Below are 25,259 nucleotides of genomic sequence, written 5' to 3' on the forward strand. Positions count from 1 at the left end.
CCGCACTGGCAGGCATGACGGCAAGGCAGAGTTTTACCGGCAGGACAAGGGTTAGTGGGGCGAGGCAACATAGGTCGACAGGGGTTCGTGAGCGGTGTAGCAGAGCTCGTCGGTTGGGGCAGAGCTGTCAACGCCCCCCCATAGGGTAGTCCCTCGCCCAGGGGGAGGCTGAGGGACGCATGAAGGGGGTGGACGCGACACAGAGCAGGGCTAGGGTTACGTACCAATATACAAGAAAATAGTTCAAAATTCCTACAAATTTAGAAAATTCTACTAGTGTTTTCGATAAGGAGGAAACCCAGTAAATTTGTTAACCCGTTTGCATTATCTTGATCTAAACTATATAACGAGGTCTTTAACGAACTACTCTTTTTTGGCCTCTAAAGGCCTTAGTATCCATAGGGATGAATGTTGTCCAATTCTTGGTGTTTGATAAGTGTCCTTCAAAAGAGCCTTAAAAGTCTTGAAGAGCATTGAAGAGAAAGCATGAAGAGCATTGAAAGAGAAAGCAGCCTTTCTTATGATCTTTCCCAACCTACATTTAGTTTATTTTGAAAAGGGTGCAACAAATGATTTGAAGTTTGAACATAATAATTTTTGGCTTTTTAAAAGAAGCCTTAGAGGAAAGTTGGGGTGGACATACTATCAATGTTTTTAGTGATGATTGAGACTTACCTTAAATGTCATTTAAGCTTTAAAATAGTAAATGGATCTTTTTATTTTACCTTTCATTTCACATCCTAACATGTCTCTAGTTTTCTTACATTCTATTGTTTTGAAATGCTAAAGTGAAGCTTCACCTTGCATAATTTTAATAAATTCTATAAATACACATACACACATATATTGAAGAGTTCTTTTTATTTCATATTTATTTTCACAGCTTTACATAGCTTGACTATTCTTGCATTCTACAAATCAATTCTAGTCAATATTCGAGAACGTCTCTTTTCTTAAGCGGCCGTTAGGCGAGTTTTCTTCTTACAAAGAAGCGAATGGAAAATACTAGCATAAATTTAAAATTTGTAAGATTTTTGAACTATTTTCTCACATATTTCACTGTTTTTCTTGCCTTTATCACTGTTTACAACTGGCTAGTCTCGATTTTCAACCAACTCAAGGCTAAACCGAGGCAATCCTGGCTAAACTGAGGCAATCCTTTCTTGAACATTGATTCTAGTTTAACTCAACCTAATGACTTGATCACTTTCTTATTTTTATAGAAAGCCACTGTGACCCTTTCTCTTTTATAAAAACTTTTGATTTAAAAAAAAACCACAAATCATTTTAAACTTAAGAACATGGCTTGCTAAAAGCATTTTTCCTAATCAAAGAAATTAAGGGCATACTTGAAAGTTTGCCAATTTATAGGTCAAAATATTAAAGATTTATCGATTTTTACATTAAAACTTGTAAAATATTTACAAATTTTTGTCAAAGCCATCTCATAATCTAACCAATTAAAAATACATTAAACTTCGTATAAGAAATAAACTGAAATCCACAACTTTACATTAAGGACTAAATAAAAGGTTTCTCCCCCTCCGCCCCTTTTTTCTCTCTCTATCTATCACCCAAGTGTGGTAGATTGGTTATGCCATTTCTCTCTTAATAACAGGTCTTGAGTTCAACTCTTGTCGTATAGATCTTTGGGGTCTCTTGGGATAGCTTCCTACGATGTTGAAATTCTCCTCCTCCTCCCCTCTCTCTCTCTCTCTCTCTCACTCTCACACACCCACACACCCACCCCAGTAGGCTCAATAGTCACCTTTTGGGTTCCTGTGAAGGCTTCACCTTGTTCAGAATGGCGATCGCCAAGCAGAAATGCCTGTTAGCTATGGCAGCCTCCGTCTTGATGGTTCTCAACCTCTCGTATATCATTAACCTGCACCCGCCCCCTACCTCGTCGCTCTCCCACGCACACAGCGACCCGTCACTCCGTGAGCTCATCCGTGGTGAAGAAGGAAGTCAAGATCAAGCTAGTTCCACTCGTCCTCCTTCCAATAAGTCTTGGCCTTCCCTCCCTTCTCAGCTTCCATGGACTCCGCGCCCCAAACTGCCTCTTGAGTCCTGCGAAGCTTATTTTGGTAACGGCTTCACTCAGCATGTACCAGTCTTTCCTCGTAAGTCCACAAGCCCATCCAAAAAATCATTTCCCTTCAAGAGCACAAAAGTCCAAGCGAAGGCAGACATGCCTTCGCTGCAATGCTTCTACAGTGAAACTTTACGAACGTCTCTCTGTGAAGGCCGCAACATTGTGATGCATCCAGGGCGGATTTACATGTCATTGGGAGGGGAGGCCCTTGATTCTGTGGTTGGGCGTACAGATGCTGAGGAGCTGCCTTCCTTCTCCCCTGGTGCTTTTGAGATTGTTGTACCGGCTGGTAGAGCATCAGATTGGACCATCTCTAAGGAGCTCCTAGACTTCATTTTGCCTCAGGGGCATATTCTCGACCATAGACTGCGCTCTCTGTTCAGTAGCATTCAGACCGTGAGCTCAGATGAAATAAACTGCTCTCAGGTACATGGTTTATATGTATGCTTCAACCTCACTCATTTATTTTCACTATGATTGCAAAAAAACATCGCCTAAAGATCAAAGGGCCAAGGTAGATATAGAAGATAGTGAGAAACATATGTCTTTGTTTAGCCGTGTTTTGTCTACCAAGATCTTGGATTTTATGCTAGAGGCATCGCCTAATGACTGGACTTGAGAAGGACTTTCTGTTACGATAGGGTCACCATTGGCGAGGTGGCATGTGTGCTTTATGCGTATGAAACCCAACAATGAGCTGGACTTGCTAGCATTTGTTGAAAAGCTTTACTTTTATACTAGCTTATTGAAGGCACCCCAAGAGGTTGCTAGAATTTTTTTGAATTGTTTGCCATCCTCCACTTTGGTGCGAGGTATGATGGATTCCACTTTGAGCCCGTTTACAAAGGCATGGGTCTAAGTGCACTATACTTTGGCAATTGCACATGCAACACATTTACAGAGGATATACTAATCAAGATAAAGCATGAATATCCATTTTATCAAACCCATGATGTGACAAACTCTTTTCCAACTTTCAACAATGCTACATGCAAAAATCTATGGAGCTAGGAGGAGGAGGTATGACTGGAGAGGTAGTTGAGAAGGGGAAGTGCGATGAAGTAGAACTAAGTGCAGATGAAGAGGAGGAGCTGCTTATAATTGAAATTTTTTGATGGATGAACTTAAGTGCAAATGAAAAGGAGACACTAGTGCAGATGAAGAAGAACCACTTCTTATGGATGAAATAGACTAATGGAATTTCAAAATCCAGTGGGTGCGTCCAAGGTGCAGAGTTAGTAATGTTGTCGATAGTCTAGAGAATCAAACCTTGCAACTCAATCTCAAATACCTTTCCCTTCGGGTTTTGTTCCTCGTAATTTTGTACGTAAGACTCATCAAGAGGACGCTTGAAATCCAAACGGGAAAACTTCCTTCAAGAATCCTATTGGGTTTCAGGCCCTGTGGCCGGATATGGCCGAGCGAACACCTGCCCACTCATTCTTTGATATGGTTATAATGAGAAATAAGGAGAGTGAGTAGTCAGTCTCACATGCTCCACAAACACAACCTGCGTCTACTGTTCTTCTTCTCCTTTCCCATCCCTTCTCTTGCACACTCCACCTTCGCTCCATCAATTGGTATCAGAGCTCAAGGCACTCGACCCCAAGCCTTGGCTAATCGTGCGTACAGCCCTCTCGAGTCGAGAAGGAAGTATGAGAGCTTTGAAGCTTGTAGGTTCTGTAGCAAAATTGGTTTTGAGCATCGAAGGCTTGAGAGCCTGGGGATAAGCTCACAATAGTGCTCGAAAAGGTTTGGTAATGAGCAGGTAGAGCTTGTGAGAACTAAAGAGAGCTTTGGAGATTTGAGCCATAGAGCAAAGCTTGCAAGGGAATCCAATGCAATTGAGAAAAATGCACAGAAGCAAATCGAGAAGCTGAGTATTGAGGCTAGTTGAGTCGGGAATGCAGCAGTAGGTCGAGCTGAAGCAAGTAATCGGGTTGCAATTTCAAGCTACAACGAGTTGAGCAAGAGTCGCCATTCGGACAGCCAGCAGGATTCAGATAGCAGGTCACGAGTTTCGCTGGGACAGTCAATTGGGGAAATTAGAGAGCCTTAGTCTCGGGCATTGGAGTTCATTAGTCTCAGCCTTAGTCATTAGAAGTGAGTCAAATCGTCAGTTAGCAGCAGGAGAGTAAGGGCGTCGTAAATAAGGCGTCCATACACCCCTCCCCCCCCCCCCCCCCAATCCTCAATTTCTGCATCTCGTTAGATGTTGCAGACAGAAATGGACCTTTAAAAAAAAAAAACTTTGATTACACCCCTTGTGTGTAAGGGCTCACTCCCATGGAGCCCTCGACACCCTGATCGTGTGACCTATCCGATCCTTCTCACACACACATCGAGGCAAAGCTGTGAGAGACAACTGAGAGAGATAGTGAGCGAGTGAGAGAGAGAGAGTGACCAGGATGACCTCGACATCCGCAAGTGCTCCCGTCCGATGGCGGGAGGTGGCCTCGACGTCGGCGATTACCCGTTCCGACACCAACTTCACAGACACTCTTGATTTTAGTCCGTCGACCTCGACATCGGACATCGACGACTTGCTGCTCCGCTCCAGCAATGCCGTCTGCGTACAGAGCAACAGAGAGTGCACACTTTCTTTCTCAGCACTCTGCATCGTCATGACACTCTTCTATACATAGGCGGATTTTCGACATCTGACCCCGACGCCGAGCGTTCCCGCGATCGAGCGCTTTCTCGCGAACAGGCGTGCTTGCCACATGCACGAGTAAGGTGCCTCTATCATAGATGAGTGACACTTGGCATTGGCACCGATCGCGCTCGATGGCATGGTTTTTGGCTACGACACTTTTGGCGGCTACTCAACTAGCGTATAATTGTCCTACGGCAAAAATCGGCACATACCGACACTGACACGCCGGTTACAGGTTACAAGGGGCTTTTGAGCCTAGTTTCTCTAGGTTTCAAACACTTTTAGACAACACTTTTTCAGGCGATTTTTGCAGTCATTTGAACAGCAGTTTTTCTGCGGACAGATGCGTTGACAGATGCATTTTTGTGTGAGCACACCTAGTGCTACTGAGCTCTTTTGAGAGCAGATATCCCCGCAGGGATCACTTTTGTTGCATGCAGCAGTTCTTGACGCCTATTTGATCACGGTTCACTCATGTACTTTGACTTGCGGACACTGCCTATTGTACTACGTGTGGAGCCATTTATGGCTATTTTGGCAGTTTTTCCCGGCCGTTCCTGCGACTTGGACAAGTAGAGCCCTTTCTAAGACTGTGGCTAGTCCTTTTGTGTGTGCATTAGCCGCTGGAGGATCGATAGCGTGAGGTTTTCTTTGAGCTGGGGTATTCTCGAATGTTGAGATACCTTTGGTGATACAGGTAGCTGGAGTTCCCCTTTACGGTACCCTTGCCATAGAACATGTATCTGGATGGTTTTTTGTGCTTTTGACGCCGAGTTGGCGGTCACAAAGCAGTGGTTTTGCGTAGTATATGCCCAATCATTGTTCTTTTTGAGCAGTTTATGGGTTTTTGAGTTGAGTTTTGACTCCTCATATGTAAGGTGCAGCGGAAGTGAATGTTGAACTTTGCTCAAGATGAGTGCTCCGAACTGTGCTCAAGGGTTCCTTTTACTTACGGAAGAGAGCCTTCCGTTCTTTAGTGGGAGAGTGCAAGTGATCACAAACAAGTGGATAAACATTGTGAATGAAGGTGCTGAGACTGAGAGATAGAGAGAGAAGAATACGACACCAAAATGTTGTCAAACTCTCCTCCGAAGGCCCCACTCTCTATGGTGAGAGTGGTCTACTATTCATTGCACAAATCTCTACAATGCTTGGACTTGCCGACGATGTCGACGACGATGAGAACGATGAGAGACGGGCGGCTGAAATCTGAAAACGCTAAAGGCTGAAATCTGCAAATCTTTATCTGCTGAATTTTGACTCTATGTCGGTGACGACGGCGATGACGACGATGCAACGACGACGCGCTGAAAACGCAGATGCTGAAATCTGCGTTTTCCGGGCTGAATCTGCAAACTATGCGGGATCTGACCGTGCGGTGAGGATCTGCTGCGGGAAGGTGAGATCTGCGAGGTTTGGGGGTTGTTTTGCTGTGGGTCTATGCTGAAAACTGAAAACGCTGATCTACTTATTGATTCTGTCGCGATGGAATTGCAAAACGCTGAGGCAACCAAAAAGGCTAGGGCTGAATTCTTGTCCTTGTTGCAAAAACGCTAGGGATTTGCTGTCCTGCTATTGCCGGGCTGCTCTGCAATGCAAAAACGCTGGGCTGATCTTGGTCTTGGTGCAAAATGCTAGGGTTCCTCTGTTGAGGGTCCTGCTGAGAAGGTGCCTGTTGAGCAAAGGTGCTCCTGCTGCCTCTTTTGCTAGAAAGTGCTAGCGTTTGGTTTCTATAGATACAAACTTAGCAAAATTGCCCTACCTAGTTTCCAAAAAAAAAAAATAAGTGAAAAATGTCAAAAATAGGAAAAATAGGTACTGTGCATTGGAAAATACTCCTGATGGTAATGCTTATGATCATGCTGTGTGCAACTAGAGGATATGCATCTAGTCTAAGTGCCTGGACATGCACGGTCTGCGAACAGACTCACAAAAGTGCGAGTACACTCCCTAAGCTAGGCTAACTGAACTGAACTGAACCGAACCCATGTCATGAAGTAGCTTTTCCACGTACACATAGGGTTTAGATGTGCACGTGACATCCCCTCCTTTTCAAAGTAAGGTACTGGTACCGAACTGTATGGCATCGAGGGAGATCGCCAACAGTGTCTGGAATCCTGGGAAGGACTCTTTGCCGGCCCACTCTGATGTGTGGGTCGTGCGATACTTGAACTTCATAAAGGTCTGCAACAGTTGCTTCTTTGGGCTGTGCCGAAAGCGACACAAAGTCATCTGTGGCTCCTTCAATGCTTCAACTTCGTCTATAGTCATGCGTCTACCTTCTTCAAGAATCTCCGAGGATGAAAATTCATGAAACCACTTCCAACACAAAATGAACATACCCATTCTATGTAAAGTGACTGGAAAAATACTATTCCTTCGAAAAAAACTGTGCATGCAATGGAGATGAACATAGAGACGGAGTGCCAAACCGTTCCATCAAACACACGCAAACAATGGGGTCGAATCGTGACTTTCTGATCTAACTTAATCAACTGTGGAAAAACACAATGGAAATGCCGATGCTTGATGCTCAATCTTTCTTGTGCTCTTTCTGATACTGTGTCATACCAAGGAAGAGACACGGAATGTAAATTCCTTGAATGCAAACATTTCATCTTTTCATGAATTGTCCACATACATCTGTGCTCATTCATGAGTGAATCGTGCTCAGCGAACAATATGTCATGCCTGTGAAAAGGGATCATTTAAGGACGGTGACTAAAATACAGGAAAGCATCATGAATGAAACACTCGAACAATGCATACGGACTAATCATTCGTACACATAATACTTCATGTGGGGGTTCTTTGGACATAGGGTTGAGAGCCAAGATCGGTTCTTCGTGATTGATCGAATCTGCAATGAGGTTAACTATACTAGAAAAAGTATCAACTAAACCATCATCTTTGTGAACAATCACATCATCTTCCTGCAAATCATTATGCTTGTGAGAAATCACATCTTGATCATGCAAATCATCATGCCTATCCTGATCATGCAAATCATTTGTGTCATCTTTTAGAAAAGAAGAGACTGAGAGAGTCTGCGTTTCTTGATCCTTTGCAATCTGTGCCTGCACATTAGCAAAAAGTCGGAACAACTCTTGCATGTGTTGGGCTTTCTGTTCAGCTGCCAAGCGCGCTTGCTCGCGCTCGCGATCCAGTTTGGCTCTTCTTTCTTTGTGTTCACGTGCTAGGGCTGTCATTCTTTTTGTGTGTTCTGTCTTTCTTTCTGCTTTTCTTGCTTCGCGTTCTAACTTCCTGTCCATCATCATCTTGTCGAAAGCCTCCATAGGAGTTAGTGTAATCCTTTGCGTAGATGGGGAAGGGGGAGGGTCGGAAAAACCTCCTGGTGGGGAAACTCTTCTTCGTTACTCCCATGCTCACTACCTCCATGCGAAGTATCCATTCCGCTTCGGGTGATGACCATCCATTGAAGTCTTGGGTTCTTAAGTTCACGAGGAACTTGGGTTTGTGTGGGTCATGGTTCTTGGGTTCTTGACCTCTTGAGGTTCTTGAGGGTCTCGAGGTTCTTCTTTCGCTTGCCATCTGTGTTAGAGAAGGATCTTCTCTTCACCCGAGTTCTCTTTTTCGCGGGCACACCCCTTGGCGGCCTTGTGCTCACACCAAGGTTGCTTTTCCACACCTCACGTCGATTGGCTGGCCACTAAGTGCACGGTCCGCTCTCTAGGAGTGAAAAGAGGCACAAGGGGAGGCTGGACAAGCCCTTCTTTCTTGGGTTTCCCATCACTCTTCAAAAACACGATTAGGAATCGACATGCCCAAGAGGACTTGGGTTACGTGCGACTGCAACAAGCAAGAAAAATTCTTGTTGTTCTTTCCTTGAGTGATACAGAACATTGTCAAAGCTCTGATATCAATGTAAGGTGAAGCGGAAGTGAATGTTGAACTTTGCTCAAGATGAGTGCTCCGAACTGTGCTCAAGGGTTCCTTTTACTTACGGAAGAGAGCCTTCCGTTCTTTAGTGGGAGAGTGCAAGTGATCACAAACAAGTGGATAAACATTGTGAATGAAGGTGCTGAGACTGAGAGATAGAGAGAGAAGAATACGACACCAAAATGTTGTCAAACTCTCCTCCGAAGGCCCCACTCTCTATGGTGAGAGTGGTCTACTATTCATTGCACAAATCTCTACAATGCTTGGACTTGCCGACGATGTCGACGACGATGAGAACGATGAGAGACGGGCGGCTGAAATCTGAAAACGCTAAAGGCTGAAATCTGCAAATCTTTATCTGCTGAATTCTGACTCTATGTCGGTGACGACGGTGATGTGACGACGACGCGCTGAAAACGCAGATGCTGAAATCTGCGTTTTTTGGGCTGAACGTGCAAACTATGCGGGATCTGACCGTGCGGCGAGGATCTGCTGCAAGAAGGTGAGATCTGCGAGGTTTGGGGGTTGTTCTGCTGTGGGTCTATGCTGAAAACTGAAAACGCTAATCTACTTGTTGATTCTGTCGCGATGAAATTGCAAAACGCCAAGGTTGATCTGCAAACCAAAAACGCTAGGGTTGAATTCTTGTCCTTGCTGCAAAAACGCTAGGGATCTGCTGTCCTGTTGTTGCCGGGCTGCTCTGCAATGAAAAAATGCTTGGGCTGATCTTAGTCTTGGTGCAAAACGGTAGGGTTCCTCTCTTGGGGGCCCCGCTGAGAAGGTGCCTGTTGAGCAAAGGTGCTCCTGTTGCCTCTTCCGCCAGAAAGTGCTAGCGCTAGGTCTCTATATACACAAACTTAGCAAAATTTCCCGACCTAGTTTCCAACAAAAGTCAGTTAAAAAATAATAAGTGAAAAATGTCAAAAATAGGAAAAATAGGCTCTGTGCATTGGAAAATGTCCTGACGGATTCTGATGGTAATGCTTATGATCATGCTGTGTGCAACCAGAGGATATGCATCTAGTCTAAGTGCCTGGACATGCACGGTCTGTGAACAGACTCACAAAAGACTGAACCCATGTCATGAAGTAGCTTGTCCACGTACACATAGTGTTAGATGTGCACGTGACATCATACAAAGGAGACTTTGCCGGATTTTTCCTGTGAGTCCGTTTTATGCGTTCTTGGCAATTCTAGCTGTTCTTACACAGTGATTGTATTACATTTTGATTTGAGTTTTCCCTCCTATTCTAGGGAAAACTTTGCCGAAATTATCCCAGGCAATTTGCGATACAGTTTTTTGGCTACATTCTCTTAATCATGGCTGCATGTAGTGCTTCTGAAAGAGAAGATTACTACATCAAAAGTTTGATGGCTCAAACTTTGTTATTTGGCAAGAGCGTATGCAAGATGTTTTGATCAACAAAGACTTGATAGCACCCTTGCGTGCAAGAAGAGAGAATGCGTACACTAATGATGAGTGGGATGACTTGAATGAGCGTGCTATGGAGACCGTTCGCCTGCACCTTGGTGAATCCATTTACTTTACCATAATGGATAAGACCAATGCCAAAGATTTGTGGGATGCTCTATGCCAGGCTTGGGATGTCAACAATGCCTTTGAACAAGGTTTTCTTGATGAAGAAATTGATGCACATGAACATAAAAGAAGGCAGTAATGTTAGTTCTCACCTGAACGAGTTCAACAACGTGTTTTCACAGCTTACATCAAAAGGCCTTAATTTCGATGATAAAATGAAGGCTGTTTTCTTGCTATGTTCGCTACCATCGTCATGGGATACTTTCAACACAACCATAAGCAATTCTGCGTCCAATGACAAGCTAGATTTTAGTAGTGTTACTGGTGCGTTGCTCGCTGAAGAGAATCAACGTCAATCTCTTGATGTGAGTGGGCATATGATGCATATGTGGCTAGTGGCAATCGTGACAAGCAAAAGCAGCGTAGTCATAGCCGCGGTCGTTCACAGGATCGCAAGCAAGGTCGTAGCAAGAGTTGCGGCAAAGACATGCGAAATGTAGTGTTACTATTGCCCTAAAAAGGCACTTGAAGAAAGATTGCCGCACAATGCAGCGTGAAAAGAGCAAAGAAAAAGCGAAGTCTGACAAACCTAAAAGTAGCGTGAAGATTGAAGAGCTTAATGTGGTTGAGTCTCCAACCATTGAGACAGTTTCTGACATGTCAAACGATGTGTTGATTTTCGCATTGGATTTGAGTCCTGATGCATTGTTAGCTCATGATGAGTGTTACACGCAGAATTGGATTGTGGACTCAGGTGCTAGCTTTCATGTGACTCCTCACAAGGAGTGGTTTTCTACATACACTGCCACACATGGCACAGTGAAGCTAGGCACTTTGTATGAGCTTGATATATGCTGTGTAGGCAAGGTCAAGTTTTCTATGCGTAATGGCACTGAGTTTATGCTGCACAATGTCAGACATGTACCGAAATTGACAAAGAGTTTGATGTTAGTTGGACATCTAGATGATTTGGGTTACACTACCATATTTGCGTATGGTTCTTGGATTATCAAGAAGGGAAATTTGGTCATGCTTAAAGGCCAGAAGTCTGGCTCATTGTACTCACTTTATGTCTCTTCTGTGAAAGAGCATTCTACTTGTGTAGCCGAGATGCCGTCTGTTGAGTTGTGGCATAGCCGGCTAGGACATATGAGTCAAAAGGGAATGAAAGTCTTGTAGCGTTTTGGTTATATGTGTTAGAATACTCTAGCTTCTCTTTATGTGAGCATTTCATTTATGGCAAAAAGACTAGGTTGACATAAGCGCCTTTGGACAAGGAGTTAGGGAGTCCTCTAGATCTTGTTCACAGCGACTTGTGCGGACCTGTGCCCTTCAAGTCTCTGGGGGGAGCGTTATACTTACTAACATTCATAGACGACTCTACTAGAAAGGTGTGGGTTTATCTCTTGAAGCAAAAGAGCAACGTCTTTAGTGTCTTTCAGAAGTTCTTAGCATTTAGCATTGGTCGAGAACCAATCGGATAGAAAGCTTATAGCTTTGCGCAGTGACACTGGAAGCGAGTATATCTCCTCCGAATTCAAGGACTTTTACAGCAAAAGAGACATTAGAAGACAATTTACCACTCCTTACACACCCGCACAAAACGGTGTGGCTAAGAGAATGAATAGAACCATTCAGGAACGGGTCACTTCTATGTTGTCTACGACCAACTTACCTCAAGAATTTTGGGGAGAAGCTGTTACGATGGCTGCATACTTGATCAATTGATCACTTAGTACACCACTAAAGTACAAGGTTCTGCAGGAGATGTGGACGGGCAAAGAGCCAAATCATGACAGATTACGTGTCTTTGGGTGTGAGGCATTCTCAAATGTACCAAAAGCGCTTAGACAAAAGTTGGACCCCAAATCACACAAGTGCATCTTCATTGGTTATGGAGTAGACGGAGAGATGCGATATTGTCTCTGGCACCCGGAATCTAAGAAGGTCATGTGCAGCTCACAGGTGATATTCAACGAGTCTAAGATGCATAAAAGTCTAGTAAAAGACATTTAGTATCGTAGAGTACGGTTTGAGGATGTTTCCTCACGGCCAGTTACATAGAATGTTGGACGTGCTAGTGTTGCACCTTCCACTAGTACACACACATGCTGCTCAAGAGAGCGAAATCCAGCAATCATGAGGCACTTCGGAGATCTACTCGTACATCTCGTTCACTTGAGTGTTTTGAGCCACTACTTACTACTCACTGATTGCGTTGAACCCACTTGCTACAAAGAGGCCATTCACATGGATGATAGTGTGAAGTGGGAAGAGGCTATGCAATCTGAGTATAATTTGATTTTAGCCAATGAAACTTGGGAATTGATAGAGTTACCTACGCGTAAACAAGCATTGCCATGCAAATGGGTGTTCAAGAAGAAGTATATCACAAATGATCCCGAGTCTAAGTATAAGGCAAGATTGGTTGCAAAAGGGTTCAAGCAAACAAAAGGTGTGGATTTTTATGAAATCTTTTCTTATGTGGTCAAGATGAGTACATTGCATCTTGTGCTTGGTCTAGTAGCCATCAAGGACTTGGAATTGGTCCAAATGGATGTGAAGTCATCGTTTCTTTATGGGGATCTTGAAAAGAATGTTTACTGAAACAACCGAAGGTTTTACGATAAAACCTAAGAAGCCAACATGGGCAGAACTCGTGTGTAAACTAAAGAAAGCTTTGTATGGATTAAAGCAAGGCTCAAGGCAATGGTAACTTGTGATCTCGTAATGCCTGAAAGACCTATAGCAAATGTTGTCTGTGCCTCATGAAGACTATAATGTCGTCAAAGAAAGTGCCAACAAAACATCTGTACTCTCTGAAAATCTTGTCCATCATTCAGTTAAAAGTCGTTGGAGCATTGATAAGGCCAAAAGGCATCACCAAAAATTCATATAAACCGAAGCTCGTCTAAAAAGCTGCCTTGTAGACATCTCCCGGCGCGATTCGGATCTGATGATATCCTCTCTTCAAATCGATCCTTCTAAAACAAGAGGATCCGTGTAGTCAGTCAAGAATATCATCGATCCTCGGAATCGGAAATTTCTGGACAAGACCCTTTTCCAAGAGGTCTTTCACTTGGTTCATAATTTCTTCATTCTGGGCTCGGCTCACACGGTAAGGTGGCCGGTTCGGTGGTGTGCTTCTAGGTATCAGATCAATAGTATGATATTCAGGACGAGCGGTTGGTAACTCGCCTGGCAGGCCCTCTGAGAAGCAATCGGCATGAGTGTGGAGAAAATCTTGGCGTTCTTTATCAAGTTCAGACACATTTGTCCTATTCTCATCATTCATCTCTCTCAAGAAGATCGACTAAACAAACAGACTGGATTTCATTAATTTCGAAACGGCCGAAGCCGATACAATAGGGACAGACTCGCCCTTCAATTTCACATCAAGTACAAGTTTTCGGCCCTTTTCATTTGTCAATGTCCCTTTCTTTGCATGATAATCGACCATGGCGTTGTTCTTATGGTACCAAGGGACTCCAAGGAGGACATCACAACCTTCCAAGGGTATTATGTAGAAGTCCTCGTGCCCCAAATACCCCTGACAATGCAACCGAAGTTTGCCAATGACGGGTGTAATGGCTACGTCCCGTCCGGGTGCCGCTAGAACTGCCTCTACTTGTGGTCCCATCCGATGGGGTGTAATCTCGAGCCGCGCCGCCAATTCGGGTGAAATGAAGTTGGCCTTGGCTCCTCCATCAAAGAAACTTAGGGCTTCTTGATCTTTCTTTTTTTGTAAATCTGCTTTGATTAATTTACAAGTGGGAAACTTCAAAGCGAGGAAAACCCACGTAAAGAAAGGGATACAAAAAGCGGAGCACTATGAGGCTCTGAAGGCTAGAAACAGTCAAAGTAAATCGTGTAGGTATCAAGAGTGATGTCTCCAGCATCATAGGCAAAATGCAGCGCTTGACCAAGAGATAATTTGAAATAGGGAAAGGGGTCAATATAAGTGCCTTGGAACATTAAGGAGTTCCTATGGTACCAGATGGCCCACAGAGTCCAAAATCTGACCGAGGTGAAGAACACCGCAAACTGAGATTGCGGTGATTGGAGCACCCAAAAAGCCAAAAGCGTCTGTGAAAAGAGCCGGAGTGAAAATGCAGCCGAAGAGCAGTGGAGACTTGCCGAATGAAGGCTTTGGAGTGGCGACAACGCCACAACAAGTGTGGCATGGTTTACTCAGTTCAAGGCATCTAGGGCAACGGGAAGGCGCAATATGCCGAGCATGTAACACATTGTGTCACGAGGACGTGGCAGTTATTAACCATGTCACAGAGATGTGGCAACCGCTAACCTTGGTTGTTGGTTTCTTTCCAATGGGGTTTATTTTATTTGTTTTGAGACCCTCTTTTTGAAGTAGCAAACGGTCGGACATTGTATGGCCAATGTGAACGGTAGATTCACCTGCAGACGGGAAGTGGTCGGCACTGGAATTCGTATGGTAAGAGGATGTCTAGGCTCAGAGCAAGATCATATAGGTCCCCCCGTCGCACTTAGCAAGTTGGTGGATACTAGGAAGTGAACTCAATTAAGGCGTAAAGTCAAGGTGGGACTACCAACAAAAAGTATCCGATAGTTGGGCCACATTGCACTTTTGGATGCGGTCCCAATGAGGATAGATGGTCAGAAGACCAGTGGGAGCCCAACGGAAGCATCTCCTAAAATTTAGGGAACTGCTATTTTGGGCCGTGAAATGTGTTTGCGTCATTACCTCCGGTATGACTAGGGGAACACTTTATCGCGTCATTACCTCCGGTATGACTAGGGGAACACTTTATAACTCTGCCGCGAAGTCAACTGACGCGTCGGTTGGGATATTTTTAAGTGGCGAACCCGAAACGGGAAATGCTTGTAAATGCGCCAAGTGTCACATTTTCATGCACTCGCCTCTTCCAGAAAAATGGGTGCTGAATTTTTAAGTTGGGAAGGCCTCATTATGCAATCTGTCACAGGTTAAGAGCTATGGAGTGCTTCCTTTCCCTCTCATGTACAGTGTGGTGCTAGGAGTGATGCCGTGCACACTACACACTGCTCTCTCTCCCCTATGTGCAGTTATGTGATGCCCCACAAGAGGGCTCCTCATTTGACTGATGTACAGCTGTGTGGGTTCATGCTTTTGTGCTGAGGCAAGAGCCTCCTTGAGCAGGAACAGGGGTAGCTAGCTGCTACTCCAAAGCAGGCACTGGTGAGGGTCATAACCTCACCATACAGGTGCAAAATCAGCGCTGTGTATGCGCTGTAATTTGACTGTTTTTCAGCCATACGGATGCCAGGACACTTGGGAATCGTGCCCCATTGGCAGAGGACAATAAGGGGACTGTTTGGGGCTGAAAACAGGGCAAAAACCAGTAAATACAGCATGCTGAATTTACTGTTTTTGGGCAGGAATCAGAGGGTATACGCTAGTGCAAGTGAGTTCTAGCAGGGGAATTGGTTTCGCGCAAGTTTTGGGGCTGTTATGTTGCCGAAATTTGGCCAAATCAAATGGTATCTAGGTGGATACACGTGAAGGATTCCTAGGACCTTACCTTGTAATTTACCCTCCTAAAGAATAAAGAAATACCGAAAGGGGCGCCAATTTTGGGACCTACAGGTTGTCGGCGTCTGCTCGGAGCATTCTAGCTTCCGAGCCGTGTGTGTGATTAAGTGTTAATTCCCGTTACAGGTCTCCTTTGCAAGGTGCTCTGTGTGTGTGTTTAAAGTAAAGAATTTCGGGTGAAAGCCAACGCCTACCGCCCTACGGGCCGGTTACACATTGCCAACAGGTACAGCTCCCACCAAGCAGCGCCACAAGAAAACACGGTCCTTCAAAGGTAGATGACTCTGCCAAATGCGAGACAATGTGTGTTGCCACCACAAGGATGACTCGGAAAGCGACCACAACTGATTACCATGATGCACAAGCCATACATCAGACTGAAGGATGACATAGACACTACCAGCTGAGATGCATTCTAATCTAGTAGTACCCAGATTCCAATCCGAGAAGCGAGAGTCCACATCCAAAGGAGGAATGGGTGAGTGAGCAGCAAGCATCCTTTGAATTTCCCGCCAGAGAGGAGAATAGTGAAGACCCAACCGAAAGCGGAACATTGCATCAGCGAACGAAAGAAGATAACCCGAGTCGTCAACTACCTGATGCACCTGGCAAATTCCTTTTTGGGAAAGGAAATACGCTTGGCGAGGAGACCGTTGAACCAAAGTCGAAGCGAAGGCCCTGCTCCAATGTAGACTCTCCAAACGAAGAGAGTTACCCACCGAGGATTGTCGACCATTCCAAGCCAAATGCGAAGTGACAACCTTCCAATCAACAATGAGAGAAGAAGTAAAGGGACATCCAAGAATGTGTCCTTTAAGATTCCCAAAAACAACATCCCAATAAGTCGGTTTCCAATGACCAAAAGATGCGGTGACAATGTGCGTACACAAATGTGTGACCATGAGAGCCCAGGGTTGTTGCTGCTCCACCAAAATTGGCAACAACATAGCTTTCCGAGCCAGAAGATGACGTCTCAAGTCCAAAATATTTAACCCTCCAAGCCGCTTGGGAGAACACAGCTTGTCCATAGATAGAAGCCGAAGACCCTTATTGCTAGACGAGGTCCGCCAAAAATGCTCTAAAATATTGGACATGAGAGACTGCAAGCGCTACCGAGGCTAGGGTAACAAAGGCAAGTAAAACTGCACATAAGCCACAAGGATGCATTGGGCAATCCTGAGACGCACATGAAGTTGCCTCGTGGACAATTTCCAATAATTCTACTTGGAATGTAGACGTTGGAGCACCCAATCCAGTTTCTGCATAGCTAATACATTCCAACTCAGCGGATAACCCAAATGGCGAACCAGAACATGTGGAGGAACAATCTCCCCAAGCCACAATATCTTATGCTAGTCACACTCTTCCAGAGGCAATAGCTTGGATTTACAAAAGTTAACTTTGAGACATGCTGCCAATCCAAAGAAGTGAAGAGTATGCATATTTGCTGTACATCATCATAGTGATTGCGAGGCATAAACAAAGAGTCCGCATAAGCGTGACCAACAAACTTCCATCCTGAAGGTAAAGTCAGGCCATGTAGTCTACCGGTGGAAGTCAAGGAGTCCAAATATATAAACAAGGCGTGAGTAGAGATCGCATAAAGCAAACCACTCAGAGGGCAGCCCTACCTTACCGACCGTCCCAAAGGCCAAGCTTCTGTGAGAGATCCATCCAGCAAACTTGCAGAAGTGCTGTGTGCATACAAGAAAAGCACGGCACGGGATAGCCTAGGCCCAAAGCCCAAGTGCTGCATGGTATCCGCAATATAATCCCAAAGAACAGTATCAAACGCCTTTTCAATGTCAACCCGCATGACCAAGACATCCTGTCGAGTATATTTTGCATATTCCATACCAATAACGACATTGCGAGGTTGTTAGTAATTTGACGTTGTGGAATGAAGCTGTATTGAGATTGATGCAAGTCTTCATGCAGAAAGCACTTGAGTCGGTTCAAGCATTTTTACCATTAATTTATATACCAAAGGCATGAGTGTAATAGGCTGCCAATGAGAGAATTCTTCACACAGTGCATGCTTAGGTATCAGCTTGAGCAAACCTTCTTTCCAAGAGGAGGGCAATTATTGCTGTTCCTAAGCTGTATTCATCATGAACAACAGAGGCAACTTCAAATAATCCCAGAAAGACAAGAAAAATTCCACAGAGAGACCATCCCAACCAGGAGCTCTCTTGGCATACAATTCCGACTCAGTGAAAACAACTTCCAAGTCTTGAGCTTGCCGCATCGAAAGAATGGGAGTAACATGCGATAGAAACATGCAACGCGCTTGGCGAGCTTCTCTCGTGGAAGAAGAAGGGGCCTCAAAAATCTTGCCATAATGAGAGTGTAGGGCTAGTGCTAGCTCTCGGAAAGTGGAGATCCACTCCCCTGACGGTAATTTAACTCTCCGTATAGCTTGAGACTGCCTTGAGTGATGCAAATGCTCTAAGAATTGTTTAGAAGCACATCCTTTATCTGCAAAAATTTGTTAACGAGCTTGAGTCTTGCCATTTGGCCAATTTCCTCTCATCATTGTGCCGTAATATAGCGCAAGCAGAAAGCAACTTAGTCATTTGAGTGTCAGTAAGAGAAGAATCATTAGCCAAGTGCATTAATCTGCTACAAGCATCCTTTGCCTGATTAACCTGTTCCCTTAATTGTGACAAATAATTCCTGCCATAATCCTGGATAACACATTGAACACGCATAACAAAGCGAAACCAGGCTATGTCCATATCAACATACATTTGGGAGATTAAAGGCGGGATAATATCCACAATCATAGCGCGAAAAGGCTCATGCTTCAGATAAGCATTATTGACATGCAAAAGTTTCTTCTTGGGTAGGCGGTCATTGACATCAAAAGAGCCAAAACGAAGTTTCAAGCATACGGGAAAATGATCCGAAAGACACATAGCATAATCAATCCTCATCTCACATACAAAGTCATCATACTGTTGCATGTGAAAAAGATACCAGCGATCCAGTCGAGCACGATACATAGATTGAGCATTATGTTGAAAAGGGAATCCTGGATCAGTAGCATGCAAAAAGGGCCACAAATCAAGCCCATTACATATCGACATAAATTGATCCCATGATTGCCGTTCCATATGAAGCATGTGAGAATGCCCAATAGTATTATCCGCAAGGTTTGGTGCATTATTAAAATCCCCGCAGAGAAATGCATTGGAACACCAACAATAAGAGGAGATAGCACTCCACAACCGTGCCCTATCTGCAGAAGTTGTGTATGCATATAAACCTCCAATTTCGAAAACTTTCCCATTAACAATACATTGGATGACCATCCATCTTCCAGCCGGGTCATTGAAAACCAAGGTCGGGAAGAGTTCATGTCGAACAAGTATAAGCACTCTAGAATAGCCAGTTGATTCACACAAGCTATCGAGTAGCCCGCAAAGTAAGTAGTTTGTCTTGCAAATTGATGTTGGTTATGCTCTTGAAGAACCACAATGTCCGCTTTACATGTATGTACATAGTGCCAGGTAAGCCGCCACTTGTCGTGATTGCATAACCCACGCACATTATAGGAGATGCAATTCAAAGAACTATGCATTCTATATGGTATATACAGTGGGCGAGGAAACGGGAAAAAGGGGAAGAAAACTCAAGTACCAGTGCCCATCGACACATCCTCCCCGGCTGCAGGTACCTGAGGAGGTGGGTCAAGACCTGGACCTAGATGATTGAAAATAAAGGCAGCTTGCGATGAAGAGGCTTCTCTTGTAACAACTTCCTTGTAAGAGCGAACCACCTTGTCCCAAGCTTCAACCAAAGAAGTGTTGTCATTACAAGGGAGTTTTTTCTGAGCAACATTCTTCAAAGGGGGCACATAATTACGAGAAGATGTCGGAATACGGGCTGTAGCAGCTTTAGTGGGTTTCTTGGATACTATCCAAGTTTGAGAGGTCGAAACCTGTTCTTTTCCTTTGTCTTTAATATTTGGAGAAGCAGAAAGTGCAGACAATTGTAATTGTTTCCCTTTGCCTTTATTCGCCCCAGTTGTCGGGGAGGAGGTTGAAGCACCTTTGGTTTGAACCTCAGTAGAAGATTTCGGAGGTGAGTGAGGTTGAGGAGTAGGGGCAGCTGAAGGAGGTGGTTGCAGATTTGGTTCCGGACATTCGGATTGCATATGACCAAATTTGCCACAGCGCAAGCAAGAATTTGCAAACTTGCCCCATTTAAGCTTAAATGAACGCTTTCCAACCACTGCATTCCCAAAATCGATCGAAATACTTGCTGGTGTGGGGATATCTGTGTCCCATAGAATACAAAAACGGTTTGTGTTTGCGTCCAGCTTAGGAGGGCAAATGACTTTGCCCAGCTGAGCAGCCAACAAAGGAAGAAAGTGACACCAAGTGCGAGGAAAGTCGACCACCGCAACCCAAAAACGGGACACTTGTGACGAATGAGACTCTGATAGTCCTTGGTGAGAGCCAAGGGCCGTACATGAGTCATCTGCGTATTGAAAAAAAGAGGAGACATTTCAAGCAAAGCATCCCGAGCATCCATGTCGGCTAGCAAGACTTAATAGAACCCTCGCGCGTCAAAGTAAACCCCTCGGATTGCTTTCCATTTGAGTAGGAAATCAACCCATTGGCCTACATCCTGAGCCGTAGGCATTCTACCCGAGAAAAAAAGAATCACCGCGTTAAGTGCATATTGAGCAACAGGATCCATAAGCTCCTGTATAGGATGCGCGCTTCCATGACGGGAGCGGATCCTTCCCAGGCTTGACGTGCATCCTTGAAGTCCTCATGCAAACATTGTTTGAAATGTCTTAAAGCATCCATACCCGAAGATTCCATGGCTTTCTGGCGCTTGTACATACACTGATCAGTCGAATCCATGTGAAGCTCACACCCACACACACACTCTCTCTCTTTTTGTTGGGGTTTTTGATATTTGATTGCTATTGACACAGAGACATACACACAGGCTGGCTGTACAGGGACTTGTTGCTTGAAAACTTTAATCAAACTGAAAACCTGACGATTTTACAGAACCTGCGTAGGAAGTTGACTGTCAAGGCAAGACCTGAACTTCAGATGGTGCAGAGTTGAGGGAGGCGAGGGGCGCTAAGAACTGTCTGGCGCAGGAGCAGGACTGCTCGCAGCAGTAAGCGCAGAGCAGACCAGAGGGGCTTCTTGATCTTTCACTTTGCCCCAAGCTCGGCAAAGTTCTGTACTTTCATCAATCGTGCTTGGGTCATTACCCATGCAATCTGGAACCAGTCCTGCTTTCATCTTGCCTTTTCTTCCACGTTCCTTAGCTGCTCTCGAACTCTTTGGCCTGTCTTCAGTCTGTTCTTGCTGTGCCTTTTTAGGACACTTCGTGGAGACGTGCCCATGTTCCCCGCATCCGAAACACTTCCCCTCTTTGATGTTGTTGACCCTCTTTCGAAGAGTGAGCCGGGGCCGTGAATCCTTGTCTTTCTTTTCTTGGGAACTCTTTCTCTTTCTACTTTCAGTATTAGAAGTCTATTGTGTTCTTTGAGTCAAGATCTCATCTGTGGGGTAAGTCAGATTGCCTGAATGTATGGCCAAACCCCGTTTCGCATGACCCATCAATTCTTGAATAGAATTTGACTTTTGTTCCAAGCAGTAGTCTCGGATCTCTGTAGGAAGTCCGCTTCAAAACCGCTCAATCTGTTCTTTAAACGAGACCTTCTTAAATGAAGAGGCTGGTAGAAAAGAGCTTCAAAATCTCTCGCAATACGCGTCCAGAGAATCTCCCTTGGTCATCCGAAGATGATTCCAAGCAGTTCGTATATCTCGTTCCTACTCCCGAGTCAGCCAAGAAGAAATAAAAAGCCTTTTGCATATAGCCTTGATTCCCGTTCCATACATATTTGGGTTCTTATAAAATGGTCTGATTTTGGTTCAATCCCGTAAAACTAGTAAACAGCTTTAAAAAAAAAATAGTATGATGTTTGGTTCAATATGTGTCTGAGATTGGAGCTTTTTTCTGCTTTGACGTTTCTTGTTGTTTATGGTTCACAGACAGTGAAGTCATCGACATTGTTCATCACTCGATATGAGTATGCAAACCTTTTTCACACTGCTACAGACTGGTATAGTGCATATGTGGCATCTCGTGTACTGAGCTTAGCCCACCATCCAAATGTGATCTTTGTCGATGGACACTGCCAGGTACTTTACTGACTAGCTGTCCTTAGTACTTTATTTCAAGACTTTTCAAGTCTCATAATGCTTTGGCAATAAGTTTTTTGGTCCTTATAATAAATGTGTTGCAACTGTAGTAATGAATTTATGTAGTTTAATCTTATCATACCCTAATTTGTACTCAAACTTAGCAAATTGATCTTGCCTTTGAGCTGGCAGTCGGATGAATGCCATTAGTAGGATTTCACATAAATCTGGCAAAGTATATGCATCTGAAAGTAGGTACCTACCTGTGGTAGCCACATTCTGGCTTGCTACCGCCACAGAGTGGGACGGGGCTGGGAGCATAGCAGTGCCTGGTGGCCATGCAGCATATAGTTTTGCAAGAACATAGTTGGAAAGTTACGTCCTTCTCGTCCTTTCTGGTTCTGGGCTTGCTAACCAAGACATTGTCCAGGGTTATTAGCATTGGTTGTAGGATTGTCTGTGGCATCGCTGGGGTAGCTTCTTTCAGTATCCGTCATTGGCTAACTTTCAGGGAAACTCTCTGGCCCTTTTCTGCTTTAATCTTCTCAATTTGTTGTTGTGTGTCCTACTGGGCCATATGCCAATCTTTACCATGCTTGCTATGTCTTATTGAGGCGACAGCTTTTTACGTTGCGTCTTGTCCATGTTCTGTTAATTGCAGTCTCCAATGGATGATGGCTGGGAAGCATTATTTAGCAATATCACGTATGCGAAAAGCTTGGCAGATTCTGTTTGTTTTGATCATGCAGTCTTCACGCCACTTGGTTATGAAACGGCTATCTTCAAAGGTTTGAATTCAGGAATTCCGTGTAAAGGCTGCACAGCAATGGAGCTCAAGCAGGCTGACGATGATCGGAAGACTGCAAGGCTTAGAGAGTTTGGTGAAATGTTCAAATCTGCCTTCGGGGTTGAAAATAGGCGGATTAAAAAGTCCCTGAATATTCTTTTTGTTCGACGTGAAAGCTACTTAGCCCACCCGCGGCATAGTGGAAAGCCTGAAACAAGGCTGCGGAATGAACAAGAGTTATTCAATTTGATGGAGAACTGGGCACGATTAAAATCCAAGGAATTTGGTCGTTTGTGGAGCACTATAAATATTGTCAATGGAACTTTAGCCCACATGAAAATGAAAGATCAGGTTCAGGCGGTTGACGATGCGTCAGTGATTCTCGGAGTTCACGGTGCTGGTCTTACACACATTTTATTTGCGCGTCCAGGGACTGTCATTCTAGAGCTTCTGAGCCCTCTTTTCCCGCGGCCTCATTACTCGCATATTTCTCAATGGATGGGGCTAGATTATCAATCAATCACAATGGCAAGCACAGCTGCAGATTGTCAAGAGGTGCTGAAGCAACTTTCAACCATCTTGGAGAGCTTGGCAGCATGAGCATATGGAAAGAGATGTCTTACCAGTACATGCTCAACAAGGAGTGGGAATTTTTATATGGCTTCAGCTTACTGTGTAATTGTTCAGGATGGAGGTATGATGCCTCAAGAGAGCTCAGTAAAGCAAGGATTGGCCTTTTGAACGATACTGTACAAAAGTCAACGGCCCTCCCAAAAAAAGAGCCAAAGCCCATTGAAGATGGGCACACAGCTATTCTACGACAAAGGCTTCCACAGTACAGGAAAAGCTGTTTTCCAAGGAAATTTTGGTCATCAACTGGCCAACCATGATGGCGTTCATGGTAGACCATAAGTCAATCCAATACATATGTAAGTAAACAAGTCAGAGCTGTATAACAAACAGTCTTCTGAATACCCCCCCCTAAACTGAGGATCAAGAAATGATCTAAAAGAGGACCGAACACATGCTCGAAATTTACGATCAAGGGCTGAGATGGGGAAGGATTTAATAGTTGGCCATTTTTGTGATGATTGAAGGTAAGTGATTCAAAAGCTTTTCATTTGCCACATAGAAACCTTCCTTCAAAGAGGCTTTTGGAATCAAGAAAGAACGTTTTAAGGTAATATATCATGGACCTCTTAGAAATTGATGTGAAGATTCATATGTAAAAGCTCAGTTCTAATTTGGAATTTCCTGGATTCATACAGGTAGGTGTATGTCTGTGGACTCGTGCAAATGCATGTGCTCATGCTTGCTTGAAGATTAGTTTGAGTTTTTGATGGTTCATTGTTTGCCAAAAATGAGGAGCTTTTAATTTGCTCCTTCATGCTCAACTATTAAATGCTGGTATGAGTGGTCAAACCTTATAACATGTTATTGTAAGTCAGCACACACAAATCCAGGTTTGATAACATCAAAAGCAGACTTTAAGTTAGCACAAACAAGGCCAGGTTTGATAACATCAAAAGCCGAAAGGCAACAAAGTAGGATGAGGTTGAAGTGAGATAAGGACAAGCAACAATATGGCACTCAATTTTTGAGGATAATAATTGTTGAATTTAGTTTTCTAATTGTTCAGCTACTTCCAATCCTCACATCATCCATCCAAGGGGACAACTACTTGTGGTGCTCACTTGAAGCTAGGCTGCCATCCCTTGAAGTCTTCAGAGACTTGATGACTGATGATATGCCTCCCCTCATCACCTCCTCCATTCTTCCTAAGAAGTGTAGGAAAAGTTTGTATATTGAGCTTTCTTATGTCAAGCATGGGAAGAACTTGTGCCCAATATGTTGCTCAAACTCTCAAACTTGCAAGGGGCATAGTGTGAATATGCAAGTGGACTCTTCTCTAGTCCCCCCCCCCCCCCCCCCCCCCTCCCTTGCCCGCAAAATTGTCTCATATTGAGGGTTGGGGCTAAACCAAATTGTCGCTATTGTGCAAATTATGGACACGGGAATAGGCTTGAGCATGCATGTATGGGAGTGTATGGTCTCCTGTCTTGGAGAAGAACATGTTTTTGTATTTGGCGACGAGGTGCATGGTGTAATGCATGAAATACAAGCCTCCACATTTTTTCCAAGTTGTAATACATTGTTGTAGGAAAGCCTCGTTCATTGTTGGGTTAGTGATGTATCATAAAGCATGAATGTTGCATCTTGTTCTAAATCACTTCTTGATTTCTTGCTTCCATCCCAAGCTCAATATTCGCTTCTATGAGTCTTCAGAATCATATTATGTACTCCACAACTCTCTCCATGCCCATAACCTTAATGGAAAGTACTCAAGGAGAAGGAGCATGTAAGGTGATTATACCTTCACTTGGAGAAAGTTTGTAACAAATGCATTACAACAATTTTAACCTTTTTTCAAGTGGAGACACTAATGCTACCTCTTCATAGTTAAACCCCATATTTTGGTAAAGACATGATAAAGGTGTCAAAAAGACATTTCTTGACAGTCCATTCTATGGTTATACACCATTTCTAATAA

The 25,259-nt window shown here is 44.2% G+C and overlaps 1 protein-coding gene across 1 annotated transcript; it reads left to right on the top strand.

Moving 5' to 3' along the window:
- The first annotated feature begins 1,687 nt into the window (after positions 1-1,687).
- On the top strand, positions 1,688-23,451 carry XYLT (beta-1,2-xylosyltransferase). Its single transcript, XM_086489492.1, has 3 exons — positions 1,688-2,521; positions 21,772-21,921; positions 22,583-23,451. Exons 1-3 carry the CDS (start codon positions 1,805-1,807, stop codon positions 23,306-23,308), a joined length of 1,593 nt encoding a protein of 530 aa, XP_086345618.1. The 5' UTR covers positions 1,688-1,804; the 3' UTR covers positions 23,309-23,451.
- Positions 23,452-25,259: the final 1,808 nt, after the last annotated feature.

Source organism: Adiantum capillus-veneris, chromosome 18, assembly GCF_014529385.1.
Source record: "Adiantum capillus-veneris isolate H3 chromosome 18, ASM1452938v2, whole genome shotgun sequence".
Classification (NCBI taxonomy): Eukaryota; Viridiplantae; Streptophyta; class Polypodiopsida; order Polypodiales; family Pteridaceae; genus Adiantum; species Adiantum capillus-veneris.